Raw genomic sequence first — 18,803 nt, forward strand, 5'->3', positions numbered from 1 at the left:
GCCCTTAATCACTCCGATGGCTTTTCTCTGGCCTCTCCCATTAGTCCACGTTCTCCTTGCATTGTGGGCACCAGAACCGGACACGCTAGTCCAGCGGTGTCACGCCTGGGGCAAACAGAGATGGCAAAATAACTTCTTTATGCATCATGCACCTCGTGACCCCTTTTGGCCACAGCATCCTCTGACAGGCTCCTGTTCAGTGGATTAGCCATCAGGACCCCCAAATCTTTCTCAGAGTCTCTGCTTTCCCAGGCTGTAAGTATGGCTGCCAGGCTCTGATCCTAGACACGTGCAACCCCTACACCTGCTGGGGGAGGGGCCCATGGAGTGGCACTGCGGCCACTTAGAGAATGAGTTTTCTCTACAGCATTAGGAGCCAGCTGGCTTGTAGCTCAAGCTGTAGAGGCTCGTGCACAAAGCTCCAGAGGTCCCAGGTTTGGTTCTGCCTGTCGGTGTTACATAGAAAGTTATATTTAACCCTATTAAGTAGTATATTGTTTGCTTGTGCCCAGTGTACTAAGTGATGCAGATCTCTCCTAATCAGTGACCCTCCTCTTCATTATCAATCCCTCCCCCCATGTGTGTGTCACTTGCAAACCTTATCAGTGATCATTTTCCCCAAAGTCCAGGTCATTGATAAAAATGTTAAATAGTGTAGGTCCTACAACTTCCCTTTTCTTCTATTTGTTACATATTATGTTTTGATTTGTATAACTGCCTTCGCTGCCCCTCTAAATTAGGTTCAGTTTTTAACCAGTGCAGCCTTCCTCCTCAGTTGTGAGATTGAGGTATCTTGGGCATCTAATAAGGGGTTCCCGCAGGAAACAGACCTGCTCTTTGCTGTTTCTTCATGGACAGTTACGTTTTCAGACATCAGTTAGCCAGTTTTTAACCTTTTTAATACATGTGCCAGGTGAATTTTATTTTGTTTTATCTTTTTAATCAATATGTTGTGCATTAACAAGTCAAAGGCCTTCCAGAAATCTAAATATATTATGTGAACACTATCACTTTTATCAGCCAAACTCGTAATCTCATCAAAAAAAGATATCAAGTAAGTGTGATGGGCTCTCTTTTCCATAAAACGATTGATTTGCTTTAATGACATTACCCACCTTTAGTTTGTTTTTCACTAAGTCCTGGATTAGCTGTTCTATTATCTTGCCAGGGATTGATGTCAGGCAGACAGGCCTAAAATTACCTGGGTCATTCTGTTTTCCATTTTTAAAATCCTGCACATTATTAGCTTTCTTCCAGTCTTCTGAAGCTTCCCTAGTGCTCCACATCTTGTTGAAAATCAATATTAACAGTCCACTAATGGCCTTGGGTAGCTCTTTTAAAACTCTTGGATCTGAATTACCTGGACCTGCTGGTTTTAAAATGTCTAACTTTAGTAGCTTCTGATTAACATCCTCCACAAATACTAGTGGAATGAAAAGAGCACTGTCATCACCACATGATGAGATTGCATCACCTGTTTTTCTCTAAAATACAGAATAGATAAATTTACTAAACACTTCTGTCTTTTTTACATTATTGCTGATAATTCTACCATTTCCATCTCATAATGGATCAATGCATTGTCAGGATTCTGTTTGTTCCTAATATATTTAATAACCTCTTTATTGTCCTTAACTCTGCTTTTGATAGATTTCTCCTTGTGTGCCTTTGCTTCCCTTATCGGTTTTCTACAGTTCCTAACTTCTGATTTATATTCATTACTATCAACTTCCCTTTTCTTCTATTTGTTACATAGTATGTTTGTATAGCTGCCCCTCTAAATTAGCTGAAACAAAATACAGGACTATGTAGCACTTTAAAGACTAACAAGATGGTTTATTAGATGATGAGCTTTCGTGGGCCAGACCCACTTCCTCAGATCAATTAATGGAATTAGGTTAGGTTTTTAACCAGTGCAGCCCGGTTATGGGATCAAGGCATCTAATAAGGTGTTCTTAAATGATTTCTGATTCTCATTCACTGCAGCATTAGCTGTGTTTTAACCACCTTAGTAACAGCCATGTGTGTTCTTGCTTGTGTGGAAAACACATGTTCTGTTTGTGGTACCAAGAATAGCCCCCATCACAGCAGTAGAAGAGCACCGAGTATTCTTTAACACATTCCCCCTCAAAGCATCCCTTAGTGCTATTTCCATTGTATGGATGAGGCTCCAGGGGTCTGGCTACACAGCTGCTCAGGGCTTGCTTCCCAGCTCCCGTCTTGACTGAGCTGTGCTGTCGCCAGATTCCCTGACATGCTACGTCCTACTCAGTAGCTTCATCTCTTCCCTGACCCTAGCACAGCTCCAGGTCCCGGCCGAGGTGGCGTTGAGCTCTTGGGTAGCTGCTGGACCTGCTTGGCCCGGCTGCTGCTCGCCTGGCCTCCAGCTGGACTGGGATAGCTCACTGTGCCGTGTTTGGCTTTTTCCGCCCAGGGCAGCCAGTTCCCACGCTGGTTCTCCCGCCCCTGACTGAGGAGTGGGAGGCTCCTGGCAACCGGATCTGCCGTGTCTCCAGAGAGGGAGCGTGCGCCAGCGAGGGCGGCAGTGCGGATGGTGAGTGAGTCTTTCGGTAACCCCGGCTTAGCTACTGCCCCAGGCGGCCTGCCTTGGCCGGGGACAGACCAGACTCTGAGCGGTTGTTGTGTCAAGTATCTACTGCACACCCATGGCTGGGCGGAGACCTGACAGCTGGCCCAGTCCTCAGAAGGTATAACCCAGGCCCGTGTCTCCCCTCTCCCACCTTCATGTGGCCCCTGTCCACCATCCATTGACGGAGCCCCATTGGTTCCAAGGGAGCTGCTCAGTTATGGGGAGCTGAGCTCCACCCCCTACTCCTAGCCCTGCTCCCCCTCCCTGGCAGTGCCTAGGACTGGTGAAGCAGCCCAAGGGCTCATGGGAGAGTCCCCCACTGCAGGCCCCAGGGTTGCTGGCAGAAGGAGGAGAGGGAGGAGGTGGAGCTATGGCTCATGGCACTAGCTCCTCCCACCTCCCTCCTGCAGGCCCCGCCCAAAATGAGACTCCCCCTTCCCCCCCAGTGTTCAGCTTTGGCCTGCCGCCACTGAGTCAAGTCAGCTTCTGGTGCAAATCCCACATGGGCAGCCCCCAGGCCCTAGCAGCGATGTGACGGGCGGCTGCTGGCCAGCAGGGGCAGTAGGAACCCTCTACATAACTAATTGACCATTCATTATCAGTGGGAATAGGTCAATGGAGGGATGATAGGAGTTACTGTAGAGAACTTTCAGGGTGTCTGGCTGGCGAGTCTTGCCCACATGCTCAGGGTTTAGCTGATCGCCACATTTGGGGTCGGGAAGGAATTTTCCTCCAGGGTAGATTGGCAGAGGCCCTGGAGGTTTTTCGCCTTCCTCTATAGCATGGGGCACAGATCACAGCTGGAGGATTCTCTGCATCTTCGGGCCTTCAGAGTATTTGAAGGCTTCAATATCCGAGATATAGGTGAGAGGATTATTCTAGGAGGGGTGGGTGAGATTCTGTGGCCTGCACTGTGCAGGGGGTCAGACTAGATGATCATACTGGTCCCTTCTGACCTTAAAGTCTATGAGTCTATAGTCACATGAATTAAGGCACCCATGGAGACAGCCACTATCCCATGGTATCTTTCTAGGGGAAGAACTGGCCTGTCCAGATGGTGACCCAGAAGGGGGCAGGCTCTGGGACTCGGAGCAGACCGAAGAGGATGGCTACCCCACCGGGGATGGGGAAGGTAAGAGTTACTGGAGGGAGGAAGGAAACAGTGTGACGCTGCTACAAAAAAGGCCAACCTGATTCTGGGAGGCATGAACAGGTGTGTGGTGAGCAAGACACGAGAAGTCCTTCTTCCGCTCTACTCTGCGCTGGTTAGTTCCCAGTTGGAGTATTGTGTCCAGTTCTGGGCACCACATTTCAAGAAAGATGTGGAGAAATTGGAGAAGGTCCAGAGAAGAGCAACAAGAATGATGAAAGGTCTAGAGAACATGACCTGTGAAGGAAGACTGAAAGAATTGGGCTTGTTTAGTTTAGAAAGGAGAAGGCTGAGAGGGGACATGGTAGCAGTTTTGACATAACTAAAAGGGTGTCACAAGGAGGAGGGAGAAAAATTGTTGTCCTTGGCCTCTGAGGACAGGACAAGAAGCAATGGGCTTAAACTGCAGCAAGGAAGGTTCAGGTTGGACATTAGGAAAAACTTCCTAACTGTCAGGGTGGTTAAACACGGGAATAAATTGCCTAGGGGTGTCTCCCTCACTGGAGATATTTCAGAGCAGGTTGGACAGACACCTGTCAGGGATGGTCTAGATGGTTCTTGGTCCTGCCGTCAGAGCAGGGGGCTGGACTCGATGACCTCTCAAGGTCCAGTTCTAGTGTACTATGATTCCATGACTCTCCGATAAGGGAGCAAGGACTGACAGATGGGCAGACGGACGGACGGCTCTTTCCTTAAGCGTGGTGCCAGTCGCACTGGGTAGGTTTCTCTCCGTGTCCCAAGCAGAGGCGCAACAGGGCAGCCTGCACCTCAGCGCGCTGATGAAGCTGGTGAAGGAAATCCCGGAATTTCTCTTCGGGAATTCAAACGCCGGCGCGGAGCCAGCTGAGGCTGCCGAAGGCGAAGCTGAGCCGGGCTCCGAGAGGGCAGATGCTGCGGGTAAGTGGGGTCCCGCACCCGAGGGACAGCACAGCCTGACCCTGCAGGGAGCTCGTCCGTGGTTCTGGTTTGGGTCTGAGACCTGAGCTTGGTTTTAAGGGGCAGCTGAGCTGATGCTGCCTTTGTCTGGTTCAACCAGACGTAACCCCAGAGGCCCCACCCGCCCTTGGCCTGCAGAGCCGTTTAGCAGCCGCCTCAGTCAGTAGCCGTGGCCGTCCCGACTCCACGGGCAGCAGCGTGTCCGCCAGCAGCACAGATGGGTCTGCGTGTAGGAGCCCGCCTGCAGACGGTGAGTCCCGGGCGAGTCGGGCTGTGCGAGTCGCGTGGTGGGCTGACCCGTCCCAGAAAAATGCTGCCAGAGGGTGGCCGCCAGCTGTCCCAGGTGTCTGAGGGGACGCGGAAAGGGAATGATACAGATCTGGGAGGGACCCGCTCTGAGTCCCAAGGGGTAAGCTAGGTGGGCTCCCATCTGGGTGCAATGAAGTGGCTTGGAAGACAAGGCGTCTCCCCCTCCCTGTGGGACACGGCACCACAGTCTGACCCGTCTCCTGGTGTCCAGAAAGTCGACCCAGCCCAAATTTTGGGTGATTTGTCATTTCACTCCTTGGGGGCCACTCTAAGCGTCTCCCGTTCCTCCTTGTTCCCACCTTCCCACCCCCGGTGTCGCTTCCTCGTGGCTCAGCCACACTGGACCTGGCATCTTTCCTCCTAGCCCCCCCTTCCTCACCCCGGCTGGGCTGCCCTTCCCCGAAACCTCCAACCCCTCCTGACCCTGCATCCCCCAGAGGCCAGATCTCAGGGCCTTGTGCCACAGGCCACTTCTTGTACATCCCGCCAGCTCCGGGCTGCGGTGGGTCCGGAGGGGCAGCCCACAGTCCTGTGTGAAGAGAAAAAGGAGCCGTGTTGGGGTTTGGTGCGAGTTCCTGGAGATGGCACGGGGCTCAGAGACTACCCCGGGCTGCCGTGGCCACGCATCTCCCGCTGGTCTTTTTCTTTCTGGATATTAACACAGAAGTGGCCCCAGAAAATAGCCCCCTCCGAGGTCTGCTGAGCTGCCTGAAGGAAATCCCCATCAGCAGAGCCCAACACCCTGGCACACAGAGCCCCAGCACGCAAGGAAGCACAGAACCCAGGAACCAGGAGGCGGAGGTGAAGGGTGAGTTACAGTGTGTTTGTACCTGAATGCCTGGAGGGGCCGTATCTCGCTAGGCCGGTCAGAGACCCAAATACTCCTGTCTCAGGCCTGGCCGCTGGGCCATTGGCTGCAGACTTTGGGCTGAAATTGCCTTTATTTCTGTAATTAAAACAGAGGTCACTATGGAGAACCCCCCCACCCCAGGGCTGACGGACCTCACCGGGGGGTCCAGTTCTCCAAGCACCCCCACCAGCAGCTGGTCCACCGGCAGCGCCCGAGGGGATGTGGAAGACTTGAGGGTGGAGCTGGGGCTTTGGCGATGTTCTCGTGAAGGTACGGTTCAGTGAGGCGGAGGAGAGGTCCGTGGAAAGACGCCTTCTGCCCTCGGGGTCAGTGGATCGGGCCCTTCTCCTCGGAGGGAGGATGTGGGTTGCAAATGTGTAAGATCATCGGGTTGTGGGGGTGGGGTTTTGGCAGCAGAGTGCTGTGTCATTAGCCAAACACTTGGGGATGGATTTTACCTCACACCTCGGTGTGCTTTGAGGCCTGGTGGCTCCATTCTGGGACTCGGGAGATGACACGGGTCCGAAAATCTGTGAGATTTGGAGAGAAACCAGAGGGTGGTTTGAGGAGCTGAGGCCGGACGGCAGAACCCCATGTGAACACAATTGGACAACCCCGCAAGCCGCTCAGAAATGTAATACCAGAGGGGAAGGGGAAGACTTCAGGCGCTGCCCCAGTCCCCAGAATCATAGAATCATAGAATCATAGGACTGGAAGGGACCTCAAGAGGTCATCGAGTCCAGCCCCCCGCCCTCAAGGCAGGATCAAGCTCCGTCTACACCATCCCTGACAGATGTCTATCTAACCTGTTCTTAAATATCTCCAGAGAGGGAGATTCCACCACCTCCCTTGGCAATTTATTCCAATATTTGACCACCCTGACAGTTAGGAATTTTTTCCTAATGTCCAATCTAAACCTCCCCTGCTGCACTTTAAGCCCATTACTCCTTGTCCTGTCCTCAGAAACCAAGAGGAACAAATTTTCGCCTTCCTCCTTGTGACACCCTTTTAGATATTTGAAAACCGCTATCATGTCCCCCCTTAATCTTCTTTTTTCCAAACTAAACAAGCCCAGTTCATGAAGCCTGGCTTCATAGGTCATGTTCTCTAGACCTTTAATCATTCTTGTCGCTCTTCTCTGTACCCTTTCCAATTTCTCCACATCTTTCTTGAAATGTGGCGCCCAGAACTGGACACAGTGCTCCAGCTGAGGCCTAACTAGTGCAGAGTAGAGCGGCAGAATGACTTCACGAGTTTTGCTTACAACACACCTGTTGATACAACCTAAAATCATATTTGCTTTTTTTGCAACAGCATCACACTGTTGACTCATATTCAACTTGTGGTCCACTATGACCCCTAGATCCCTTTCCGCCATGCTCCTTCCTAGACAGTCGCTTCCCATCTTGTATGTATGGAACTGATTGTTCCTTCCTAAGTGGAGCACTTTGCATTTCTCTTTATTAAACCTCATCCTGTTTACCTCTGACCATTTCTCTAACTTTCTAAGGTCATTTTGAATTATGTCCCTATCCTCCAAAGAAGTTGCAACCCCACCCAGTTTGGTATCATCTGCAAGAAGAATCCCACTGGTTTGTTTCTGGCTAATGGGAGCTGCCGGTTTGAATAACAGGCAGCCAGGAAGAACCACACACACACACACACACACACCCCGGACTAGTAATTCAGAAAGGGCTGGCTGGCTGGCTGGCTGAGAAACATTTTAAGCTCTGCAGGCAGGCAGGGTGGTTTGGCTGCTGGCTCGTAAGTCTCCTGGTCAGAGCCTGCCTCTGGCTCCCCAGCCCCTCCCTTCTCCAAACCTCTGCCCTCCGCCTCCCTACTCCACATAACCAAATCCTCTGCCCCCCCTCTTGCACCCATATCCCGTCCCAGATCTGGCACACCAATCTCCTGCCCCAGATCACAATTCCCTCCTATCCTAAGTTACATCAAAAAACCCTGCACCCCAGTTCCCTGCTCTAGGTCACAACCGCCTCCTTCACCCAAACCCCCTCTCAGACTCCTATCTCCCTTCTGCACTCTAGTTCCTTACCCTAAGCTCCCTTCTGCACCCAACCTCCATCCCAGACCCCACATCTGGGCGGCCCTCAACCACTTTCCAAATTCTTGAAGTGCCCCCCATTAAAAATTATTTGGGGACACCGTTCCTCCCCATTCTGGCTAATAGCCATCAGTGGACCTAACCTCCAAGAATTTATCTACTTCATAGGTTCTAAAACTGGGGGGTGCACCCCCTTGGGTGTGTGTGAAGAAATTCCGGGAGGGCGCAAGGAGACCCAACTCTCCTTCCCCATCAACCCCCCCCTGTGCAGCTCGGGCTGTCTGGGGCAGGGGAGGATGGAGCATCCTGGACAGACTTCAAATGGCTGCTGCCTTAAAAGGGCAATGCCTACCTCTGCTCTTAAAAGGGCACCTTTTTTTTTTCTCAACAAGTTTTGCTGTTATTATTTTTGGGGGATTTTTGAGGGTTTCTCAAAAATCAAAAAGGGGGCGTGATGCCAAAAAGTTTGGGAACCACTGATCTTGTTCTTTTTTGAACTCTGCTAAAGTCCTCCTCTTCACAACATCCCCTGGCAAGGAGTTCCACAGGTTGACTGCACTTCATGAAGAAAAACTTCTTTTGTTTGTTTTAAACAAAGGGAGGTGGAGCTTCCTTCCCACAGTGCGAAGATGGCATTTAGTCACTAATGTGTTTATTCTCGCACAGACAGGAGGGCAGAGACTAGCCCCCTGCAAGGCCTATTCAACTGTCTGAAGGAAATAATGGTTCAGAAGGCCCCTCATCCCCACCCTGCACCCTGCGAGTCACCCAAAGGCAGCAGGCCAGGAGACGCAGGGCAGAGAAGGCCTGAGAGTGAGGCCGGGAGCTCATCTGTAGGAGGTGAGTGTGTATAAAAATTGTGCCCCCTTTGGAGTGGGAACCGCTCTTTGCAGCCAGAGCGTGGTGGCCCCTGGCCTGCTGCTTGTGGTATGAGGGGGGCAGTGTGCGAGAGACACAGGAGCGGGGCGACTGGCCCTCAGAGCATGACTGGCTGTGGTGCAGGTTGCATGTTTCCTGCCTTTCTTGCACATATTTGGAGGACCATGGAGCTGTGCCTCTCGGGGGGTGTTACCAAGGGGTGCAGGAGTCATCGGCCCCGGCACCCCCATCTGCAGCCAGATGTGACTTTCAGCTGGCAGGTAGAGCAGAAGGTTTGTTATTCGACAGGGACACAGCGTCGCACAGACTGGTCAGCTCAGGGTCCAGACGCAGTCCGTACATCCTGGGGAGAAGGGGGCACAGAGCCAGGACCCTGCCCCTCCTCCTGCCCCCAATTCACTCAAGGCCAACCCACCTGCCTAGCAGCCTGATTCCAGCCCCGCCAGGCCCCTCCTCCGCCCTTTGTCCTGCTTCCTGGCCGCACCCCCTTCTGTGCTCAGGTTATCCAGGGTCTCGGCTATTGTTCAGGTGCAGGCAGGTGGGGGCAGCTTTTGCTTTTGCGGAAAAGCGTCCGTGCCAATCTAGACGCGCTTTTCCACAAATACTTTTAACTGAAAACTTTTCCGTTAAAAGCATTTGCGGAAAATCATGCCAGTCTAGACGTAGCCCGTGTGTGTCCCCAGCAAGTGCCCAGCTGCATTGGCCTGGTCCCTGGGCTTACAGCGCCCCCTGGCTGCTTGTCTCGCAAGCCAGACCAGGCTCATAGAGCAAAGGACCTGAAACGGGTATCTCAGGTCAACCCCCGGAGGCCGGGGGTCCCTGCACAGTCCCCAGAGCGGGGCGAGGCTCCTGATCCCCGAGGGATGGGGGCGGGGGCTGGTGAGTGATGCAGCGGGGATGCAGTGTTGGGCGGATCCTGCCTGCCCTGCGCCTGCAGGCCGTGCCCTTTGCTTTGTTCAGTTAAGACAGAAGCGGTGTGGGAGGACTCTCCACGGCACGGCCTGGAGGACACCGCTGGGAGCAGCCCTTGTTGCACCCACCCGCCCACCTGCCTCTCCCCCAGCAGCGACGTGCCAGCAGCCCGGAGGGAGAGGCCGGGGCGAGGAGCTGGGAGCCCGTCGGCTGAAGGTGAGAGCCGCGATGCGCAGTCGGGGGGGGTCACACCCACACCTTGGAGAGCAGACGGTCTGCGGCTTGGTAGGAAGGGTCAGCGCCTCGGCTTGAAATAGGGGAGTGGGGGGGTGGGGTCCCCCAGATCTCTGATTGGGGCACCAGTGGTGCGGGAAGTATTCTGTGCACCATGCTCGGCCTGCCCGCTCTGCAGAGCAGGGGAAGGACCCAGGGACCCTGCCAAAACCAGCATGTCGTTCCAGGGACCCCGGTTCCATCCCAGCCCTTCCTGTGCTGCCCGGCCCGCGGGGGGGGAAGGGGCCTCGTGGGGGCAGGTTGTGGCGGCACCACAGAGCGCGGCCAATTCCTGCGCTTGCTGCCTTGTCCCTCCGTTTGGAGCTGACGCCCAGCCCCGGGGTCCGATTGGAGGGCGGCCAGTTCTGCAAGCTAGGGGGTGGGCTGGCAGGTATCTCGTGCTCAGAAGGGCGGGGACGCTGCTTCCAGCCACAGCCGGGAGGGCTGATGCTCTGGGCGTCGTTCTGAAAACAGACGCAGGGACGGAGGATTCCCTCTGCCCCCGTAGGCCCTGCTGAGTCCTCCCCCTGGCAGCGTGGAGCGGGGTAGGGAGCCGAGGGGAGTGGACGCAGGGCTCTGGAACTCCTCTCCTAATTAAGTCCCTAGGAATCTGCCAAGGATTATATGGGGCCAGGACTGGTCCCTAGAAAGGGGTGGGATGGGCCAGCATCCCCGGTTGGCATCTGCGGCTCGGGAGCGGGCAGGGCCGGATTAAGGGGGCGGGGGGGCTAGCCGGGCAGCTGCCCAGGGCACCAACCTATGGGGCTGGGGGGCCGGGGCTGGGGGGCCGGGGCTGGGGGCTGCGCGGTACCCCTCAGAGCTGCCATCAGGTGCCGTGCTCCCGATTGCAGCTGTAAGGTGCACAGGGGGGTGGGGCCGCGCATGTGCCCAGGGGCAGAGCCGCACACGCGTCGCACGCCTGCTGCCCGGGGCGCAGGAATGGCTCGAGCCGGCCCTGAACTAGCTGGTGAGCCCTGTGGCCACTGACCCTGAGTGGCAGCGGGTGTCTCCATGTTTCTCAAGCAGAGGCGATGCTAGGGGCTAGCCCCCTCCTCAGCCTGGCGAGCTGCCTGCAGGAAACACCTCTCAGTCCTCCCTGGGCTTCCCCAAGGCCGGCGCGCCACGCAGGAGCAGATGCGTCACCGAGGGAACCGCAGACAGGAGTGGTGTGGGGCTGGTGCGGAGAGGGTGAGCCTGAGAACACACCAGCTCTTACACCATCTGTCTCTTGTTGGAAGGTCCCAGAATCCCTCACTCAAACCCCCATGACAAACCCTTACCCATCTCCTACCCTGGCATGGCACGTAAGCATCCTGGCTGGTCACTCTTTTGCTACGATTCCATTTTTAAATGGTTCGAAAGGGTTGTTAAATGAGGAACAGATGTGACTGGCAGGAAACAGCTGTGATACAGGTGGTGATTGGCACATCATTAGACGATGCTATAGTTGGTTATAAGTGGGTGTGGTAGAATCCAGGATTGGGGGGGTGGTTCTATTTTTGACAGATGTCCATTTATTTTTAAGCATTTTTTTTTAGCCATTTACATTTTTCACAATTGCACCAAATGACAAGGCAGAAGTGCCAGACAATAAACATTTGGTGGCGATAGACTGTGAGCTTCAAAAAGTTAAAGCTTTATTGCCATTAAAACACAGACTGTCAACCTCGCCTGCAAAATACACATCTTGCACCAAACCCTAAGTTCCCAAGCAGGGTTTTTCCTACTTTGCCCATAGAATCGTGGACTGGAAGGGACCTCGTGAGGTCATCTAGGCCAATCCCCTACACTCCTGGCAGGACCAAGTACCATCTAGGCCAGCCCCCTGTGTTCACTATTGTTGCATCCTTTGGCCCTGGCTCCTCTAGGGCTTTGAGTTGGTTTGGGGTCCTGGCGAGGCAGGCCAGCATGGTGGGGAAGACACTGGGGTGGGACCCAGGAAAGGTAGGGTCTGTTCCTGGCCCTAGCACAGGCTGTCTCTGTCCTGGGTCAAGACACTTGTGGGGCCCGATACCCTGGTGTACATGGGCAAAATCCCTAGGCCTGCCTAGGTCCTTTTATGTCCCAGAGAATAGGTAACAGCATCCTATAGAACACGGTCTGTGAATGTTACACAGCTCCCTTGTCACAAGGGAAATCCCCAACCTGGCATTGCAAGGTAATGAGGATAAAAAAATAAAAACACTTTCAGATCCTGTCTCTGCAGTCCCCAGAGACAAAACAAGTTTTCCTGATTTCTGTTTCCCCTGAAATCCGTCATTTTGCCACCACCAAGTGTACACATTTCCTTTTCCAGAGAAGAAATCCCTTGGAATCTCTTCCCTGAGGGCAACCCTCCCTCCCTCCCTCCCCCCCAACTTCCTTTCCCCAAGGAGTTGGAAAATGAACAAGAACACTTTTGCAGAGAACAATGAACCAGTGCTCCCTCTGTTAATGTGTCTACAGCCAGACACTTAAGTTTAAGGACACAAAAGACCAACCAATACCGGTTAACCGAATAAAAAACGAAAATACTTTTATTATTAAAACAAGACTATCGTTGCAAGCATAGTAAATGACTGGGTGTTAAAAAGCCAGGAATTGAAACAAAACTCAGGGATTCTCCCTGGAATTAGATCTTGGTTACAAGAGAGAGAGAGGATAAAGAAAGACAATTAACCAGCTCAGACATAATTTCCAAACCCCAAACAAGGAAAGCAATAAAACCTAACAGATTACCTACACTTTTTTCTACTCACACATTCTGATGAACCCAGAGGATCTGTTTTGGGGGAGTTTATTTCTTCCCTCCATTTGAAAGATTCCCCTCTCTCTAACAAAGGAGACTGCTTTCCCCAGTTTGAAATTCTTTAGCTGCATTTCATTGGCTCAATGCCCAAAGCCCCCTCCTTCAGGTGCAGAATAGCTTAAGGTTAGCGTAACCCTTTCCTCGCTCTCCTTTGCAGCTTCCATTCATGACCTCCCTGTATGTCATGTTCCCCCCGTGCTCGGCCTGCTCTCACTGCCCCTCAGCCAGTCGGAAGGGAGAATGCTTCTCTTCAAAAGCGAGCACTGACCAAAGTGTCTTCCCAGGCCGAGAGCGGCTCTAAGGCCCGGTGGGCTTTACAAGGCTCAGTGAGACGAGGAAGTTGCTCCTGCTGCTCTTAGCTTTGGCTTTTTCCTTTTGAACAGACGTCGGCACCAGCACCTCGCCCCTTCAAGGCCTAGAGAACTGCCTAAGGGACATCCCTGTCACTGGCCCTCACGGCGCCCGTGTGCCAGCCAGCATCGCCCTGGCCAGCCCGCAGAGAGACACGGGCCAGGGGAGGCCAGGGGCCGGGGCATGGAGCTCCCTTGCCGAAGGTCAGTAAAGCATCCACATTGGAACCAGGGCACAGCCATGAGGATCGTGTGACAGGGAGTTTCAGCCAAGGCCAGAGTAATGCCCGGGGTCCCTTCTATTCCAGGGCTGCCCATACTCCTGTGCAGCGGGCCTGGCTCGCTTCCTGCTCCGCTCTATGCTGAGCAGAACTCACCCGCCGCAGGGGCCTGGCATATGCCCAGGGTCCCACTTAAACCCTCTGGGGTTCTGGGCTGCTCTCCCCCAGCCCTGCTGTCACTAAACGGATTCCGCTTTCGCTAGCGTCTGATCAGATTTCTGTGAACTGCCCCGGCCTCTCTCTCTGCCAAGGGGAGCAGAGTCACTCTGGTTGTGAGTGGCACCCACGTTGCTTTCTGTCATGGTGGGGATGGTGCGTAGCCTGTGATATACCCCATGGGTGTGCGGGGTGGTTTGTTACCCCCGAATAAACAACCGCAGTGTGGGGTGCAAGCCAGGGCAGCTGTGGAGGGTTCTCTCCTCTCTGGGCTTGGGGAAGGTTCTCTAGCTATAGGTAAGCCCGCGTCCTCCCGCCTGACTCTTCTGAATCCAGGCAGATTGGATCTCTTCACCACAAAGGCTGCTGTATGTCAAAGAATCCCAGGGCTGGAAGAGGCCTCAGGAGCCATCCAGTCCAGCCCCCTGCCCAAAGCAGGACCAATCCAACTCAGTCATCCAAGCCAGGGCTTTGTCAAACCGGGACTTCAAAACCTCTAGGGATGGAGATTCCACCCCCTCCCTAGGGAACCCAGCCCAGTGCTGCCCCACCCTCCTAGGGAAAGAGTTTTTCCTAATCTCCAAACTAGACCTCCCCTGTTGCAACTTGAGACCATTGCTCCTCGTTCTGTCACCACTAAGAACAATCTTTCTCCATCTTCCATCTCCCTTCAGGGAGTTGGAGGCTGCTCTCAAATCCCCCCTCACTCTTCTCTTCTGCAGACTAAACAAGCCCAAATCCCTCAGCCTCTCCTCATAGGTCATGTGCTCCAGCCCCCTTATCATTTTGGTTGCCCTACGCTGGACCCTCTCCAATGTGTCCACATCCTTTCTATAGTGGGGGGGGCCAAAACTGGATGTGTCCTCACCAGTGCCGAATAAAGGGAATAATCACTTCTCTGGATCCACTGGCAATGCTCCTCCTAATGCACCCTAATATGCGGTTAGCTTCTTGGCTACAAGGGCGCCCTGTTGACTCCTGTCCAGTTTCTCATCCACTGTCATCCCCAGGTCCTTTTCTGCCGAACTGCTGCTTAGCCAGTGGGACCCCATCCTGTAACAGTGCTTGGGCTGTAATGCTGACTTGAGCGGTGTTACTCCCGGGATGAACTCAGCTTAATGTCTCCAAGTCCCTGTGGGCACCTAGCATTCATGGCCAGAGCCCCAGCCTGGACCATGGCGGTAGGGCTGGGCGGCGGATATTACCGCAGACAGGCTCGTGCAGAGTGGAGTGAGCCGTCCCCTAGCAGCAGGCGGGGCGCTGACGGGGCTTGGTGTTTGAACAGAAGTCAGGACGGAGCATTCACCGCTGCAAGGGCTGGAGAACTGCCTGAAGGACATTCCTGTACTTCGCCCTCGCCACGCCAGTACCCCACTCAGCCGCTCCTCTGGGAGCAGCTCGCCGGATCCACGGGGCAGACTGGAGGCAGCGGAGCAACCCGTGGAACCTGAAGGTGAGTGAAGGAAAGCTGCTTGAAGGAAACACTCCAGCCCGCACCCAGCTGCTTGTCCATCTGCTGCAGGGAGGATGTGGGGCTGAGGAGCCCAGAGACGGGCCCGCTGCTGCGTAGTGTGTTCTTGGGTTCCCACGACCGGGCCTGGCTAGGGCGAGGCTGGCCCGGCTCACGGCAGCACTCCGAGAGCACGCAGGGGTCAGTGCCTGGTGTGGCTGCGTCTCTCGGCAGTGAGAAGGGGAAAGCCTCAGCAGGGAGTGCCATGGGCCCCCGGGGCCAGGCAGCAGCCCCGTTCCTGGCGGCTCTCTGAGATGCTCACAGTGAGCCAGAGAGCACAGCCGGGCTGGGCACAGCAGTGGGCCGGCTTTGCTTTCTCTTTGGAGCATCTGGGCTGGAGAGCTCGCGACCACAAGCTTTCGGTCGGGAGTGTAGGCCTCTCCGGCTCAGCTCGGCCCCTTCGCTGGGGTCAGGCTGCCTCTGAGTCCTCCTGCGCGGGAATCCGTCCTGCTCGTCTTCCCGGACTCTCCGATCTGCTCTTGCCTCTCGCTGCAGCAGGGTGAGTCCAGAGGGCACCTCAGGCTGGAGTAGGGTTGCCAGGTGTCCAGTATTTACCCAGACAGTCCAGTATTTTCAGCTCCTGTCCCGTAAAAAAAATTCAGAGAATGCCGGACACCCAAGATGTCTGGTATTTTCTGAATTTTTCCCTGGCCAGGAGGCAAAAGTGCCGGGCACTTGGCAACCCTACAAACACTCAGTGCCCGGCCTCCCCCCTAGTCCCTCCTTGGCCCCCAACATCCCCAGTCCCCCGACCCCAGCCCCCATGCTTACCTAGTTCCCCAAGGCTGCCAGCACAAAACGGCTGCTGGCCAAAAGACCTAGGAGAAGCAATGCTTTCCCCTGGGTCTTAGTGCTCAACAGCTCCCCTGTTTCTAGCCCTGCACTCACTCTTAAAGGGGACATGCTGGTTTTTTTGACTTCATAAGTCCTTGGAGTCCTTTTTTTTACTCAACAATTTTGGTCTCTCCCCCTCCTTTTTTTCCCCTTCAACAGAATTTTTCCCTGGTTTTTTTTTGGTGGGGGGGGAGGGCTGTTCGATATTTTTGTTTCAGCCAGCTGGCAACCCTAGGCTGGAGACTTGGCTCTCTGGGGCCCCGTTGACTCCCGTGGCTCGGGGCTGATTTACACACATGGCTCCTTTCCTGCTGTTCTGGCAGCTTGTCCACGGATTTCCACTGTGCTGATTCCCAGGCCCCTAAATCCCCCAGGCCTCGAGGGGCCAGGAGTCTTGGCTCGCCAGGAAGCCCATCACCACTGCTGCCTTGCCGTGGCCCCGGCTGCATTTGGCTCTCCTGTCCGGCCCCTGGGTTCTTGCTCGAAGGCCAGAGTTTTCGGCATGCTGGGAGCTGAGAGCAGAGCCCGTTGGCTTCACAGTGTCGCCCCGCCCACAGCTGACAGACGTGTCCCTCCCGTCAAAGCAGGGGCCGTCTCAGAGGCCACGGCCCCGCTCCGAGGCTTGGAGAACTGCTTGAAGGACATCCCTGTAAACAAGCCCACGCACTCCTGTGTAGCAGCTCGTTACTTCAGCCCAAGACAGGGGCCGGGGTCCTGGCGAGCGTGTGCAGCAGGTGAGACAAGGAGCCGAGAAAGGGCTACATGGGCAGGACTGAACTCAGTGGGAAGTGGGCGGGGCTGTGTGGTGGGGTGGGGCTGGGCAGACCACGGATTAGTGGGGAACGGGTGCTGCCTGTGACTCCCACAGGTGCTTCCGGGAAAGAAAGGGGCCGGGCAGGGTGGGAAAGAGCCGTGAAGATTTGACCCTTTGCAATTCATCTTAATTGCCCTCTTTTAACTTAAAAATGTTTGGGCCGACGTTGCCGGCTCCTGAAATCCCCCGGGGGCCCATGACACGTCCCACTCCATCCTGATGCCGGAGGGGGGCTTGTATTATTAAACCCGCAGACAGCTCCCCCCCGGACAGACTGCTGACCTGCTTGATGGAAATCTCCGCCAGCCCCCTGTCCCGCAGCAGTGCCGAGGGGGAGCAGGACCTGCGGGGTGTAGCGCCGTGGAGGTGGCGCAGGGAAGGTGAGCCGGGGGCTTTGTGGGCTGGTGCATAGGCGGCCGGGACGTTCTTGCTGCGCTCGCTTCCTGGCCTCACGCGAAGCAGGAAGTTACCGCCACAGCCAGTCCTGCTGAGTCCTGGCAGAGCATCTGCGGCCATTGGGAGGCAGTGCTGGGACAAAAGCATGGTCTGAGGAACGGGGGCGAGGGGGTTGTGGACTGAGGAGCAATGGTGGGAAGGGGCTGGAGGCTGAGGGGCAATAGTGGGAGGGTGGCCAGGGGCTGAGGGGCGACGGCGGGAGGAGGTGACGTGGGCTGAGGGGCGATGGCGGGAGGAGGGGACGTGGGCTGAGGGGCGACGGCGGGAGGAGGGGACGTGGGCTGAGGGGCGACGGCGGGAGGAGGGGACGTGGGCTGAGGGGCGACGGCGGGAGGAGGAGACGTGGGCTGAGGGGCGACGGCGGGAGGAGCTGACGTGGGCTGAGGGGCGACGGCGGGAGGAGGGGACGTGGGCTGAGGGGCGACAGCGGGAGGAGGGGACGTGGGCTGAGGGGCGACGGCGGGAGGAGGGGACGTGGCCTGAGGGGCGACGGCGGGAGGAGGGGACGTGGGCTGAGGGGCGACGGCGGGAGGAGGTGACGTGGGCTGAGCGGCGACGGCGGGAGGAGGTGACGTGGGCTGAGGGGCCACGGCGGGAGGAGGTGACGTGGGCTGAGTGGCTACGGCGGGAGGAGGTGACGTGGGCTGAGGGGCCACGGCGGGAGGAGGTGACGTGGGCTGAGGGGCGACGGCGGGAGGAGGTGACGTGGGCTGAGGGGCGACGGCGGGAGGAGGGGACGTGGGCTGAGGGGCGATGGCGGGAGGAGGTGACGTGGGCTGAGCGGCTACGGCGGGAGGAGGGGACGTGGCCTGAGGGGCGATGGCGAGAGGAGGGGACGTGGGCTGAAGGGCGATGGCGGGAGGAGGGGACGTGGCCTGAGGGGCGACGGCGGGAGGAGGGGACGTGGGCTGAGCGGCTACGGCGGGAGGAGGGGACGTGGCCTGAGGGGCGACGGCGGGAGGAGGGGACGTGGGCTGAGGGGCGACGGCGGGAGGAGGGGACGTGGCCTGAGGGGCGACGGCGGGAGGAGGGGACGTGGGCTGAGGGGCGACGGCGGGAGGAGGTGACGTGGGCTGAGCGGCTACGGCGGGAAGAGGTGACGTGGGCTTAGGGGCGACGGCGGGGGGCAGTGTGCTATGGAGCCCTGATGGGCATGGGGGACCACTCACACCAGCCGCACTGCGGCCCAGGCTCTGAGCTGATCGTGTTTTGTCTAAACAGAACTGAGCCCTGAGAACTCCCCTCTGCAAGGCCTGGAGCGGTGCCTGAGGGAGATCTCGGTGCCCAGCGCCCCGGCCACAAGCGCTGTGGTGGGCATCCAGCAAGGTGACGCAGCGCAGAGGACGCTGGAGCCGGGGCACTGGGGCTGGCCTGGCCCAGGTAAGGGGAATCGGGTTTGCAGTGTGAAAGGACGAGCTGTGCCCTTCCCTGCTGCCCTGCTCTGGTCCCGGCCCCTGGCTTGTCCGGTGTGAGGGGCCCGCTGAGCTGATCCTGGTTTGACCCCCCTCCGAGTGTTCCCCTGTCTCCTGCCTACCTGGGGGCCTAGCGGCGCAAAGCCCCGTCGCTCCAACAGGCCCGCCGGTAACAGCACCACCCTGCGGGGCGCAGCGAAGCCCTGAGGCCGGGGCTTGCAGGTCACAGGTTGAACGTCAG

The 18,803-nt window shown here is 56.3% G+C and overlaps 1 protein-coding gene across 7 annotated transcripts in view; it reads left to right on the forward strand.

Annotated features, from left to right (window-relative positions):
- LOC102459426 (KRAB domain-containing protein 3-like) overlaps positions 1 to 18,803 on the forward strand; it is a 39,306-nt gene that overhangs the window by 9,664 nt on the left and 10,839 nt on the right. For 3 of the 7 annotated variants that reach the window (XM_089775925.1, XM_089775928.1, XM_089775922.1), the window contains exons 3-16: positions 2,435 to 2,554; positions 3,624 to 3,722; positions 4,485 to 4,637; positions 4,777 to 4,926; positions 5,650 to 5,793; positions 5,947 to 6,105; positions 8,564 to 8,737; positions 9,737 to 9,904; positions 10,985 to 11,149; positions 13,133 to 13,303; positions 14,822 to 14,989; positions 16,465 to 16,614; positions 16,949 to 17,074; positions 18,372 to 18,530. In XM_089775925.1, coding sequence (XP_089632051.1) covers positions 2,435 to 2,554; positions 3,624 to 3,722; positions 4,485 to 4,637; positions 4,777 to 4,926; positions 5,650 to 5,793; positions 5,947 to 6,105; positions 8,564 to 8,737; positions 9,737 to 9,904; positions 10,985 to 11,149; positions 13,133 to 13,303; positions 14,822 to 14,989; positions 16,465 to 16,614; positions 16,949 to 17,074; positions 18,372 to 18,530 — 2,106 coding nt within the window. The remainder of the gene's footprint in view (positions 1 to 2,434; positions 2,555 to 3,623; positions 3,723 to 4,484; positions 4,638 to 4,776; positions 4,927 to 5,649; positions 5,794 to 5,946; positions 6,106 to 8,563; positions 8,738 to 9,736; positions 9,905 to 10,984; positions 11,150 to 13,132; positions 13,304 to 14,821; positions 14,990 to 16,464; positions 16,615 to 16,948; positions 17,075 to 18,371; positions 18,531 to 18,803) is intronic. The other 4 variants (XM_089775924.1, XM_089775923.1, XM_089775927.1 and 1 more) reach the window with 4 other exon arrangements.

Source organism: Pelodiscus sinensis, chromosome 2, assembly GCF_052426305.1.
Source record: "Pelodiscus sinensis isolate ZL-2025 chromosome 2, ASM5242630v1, whole genome shotgun sequence".
NCBI lineage: Eukaryota > Metazoa > Chordata > Testudines > Trionychidae > Pelodiscus > Pelodiscus sinensis.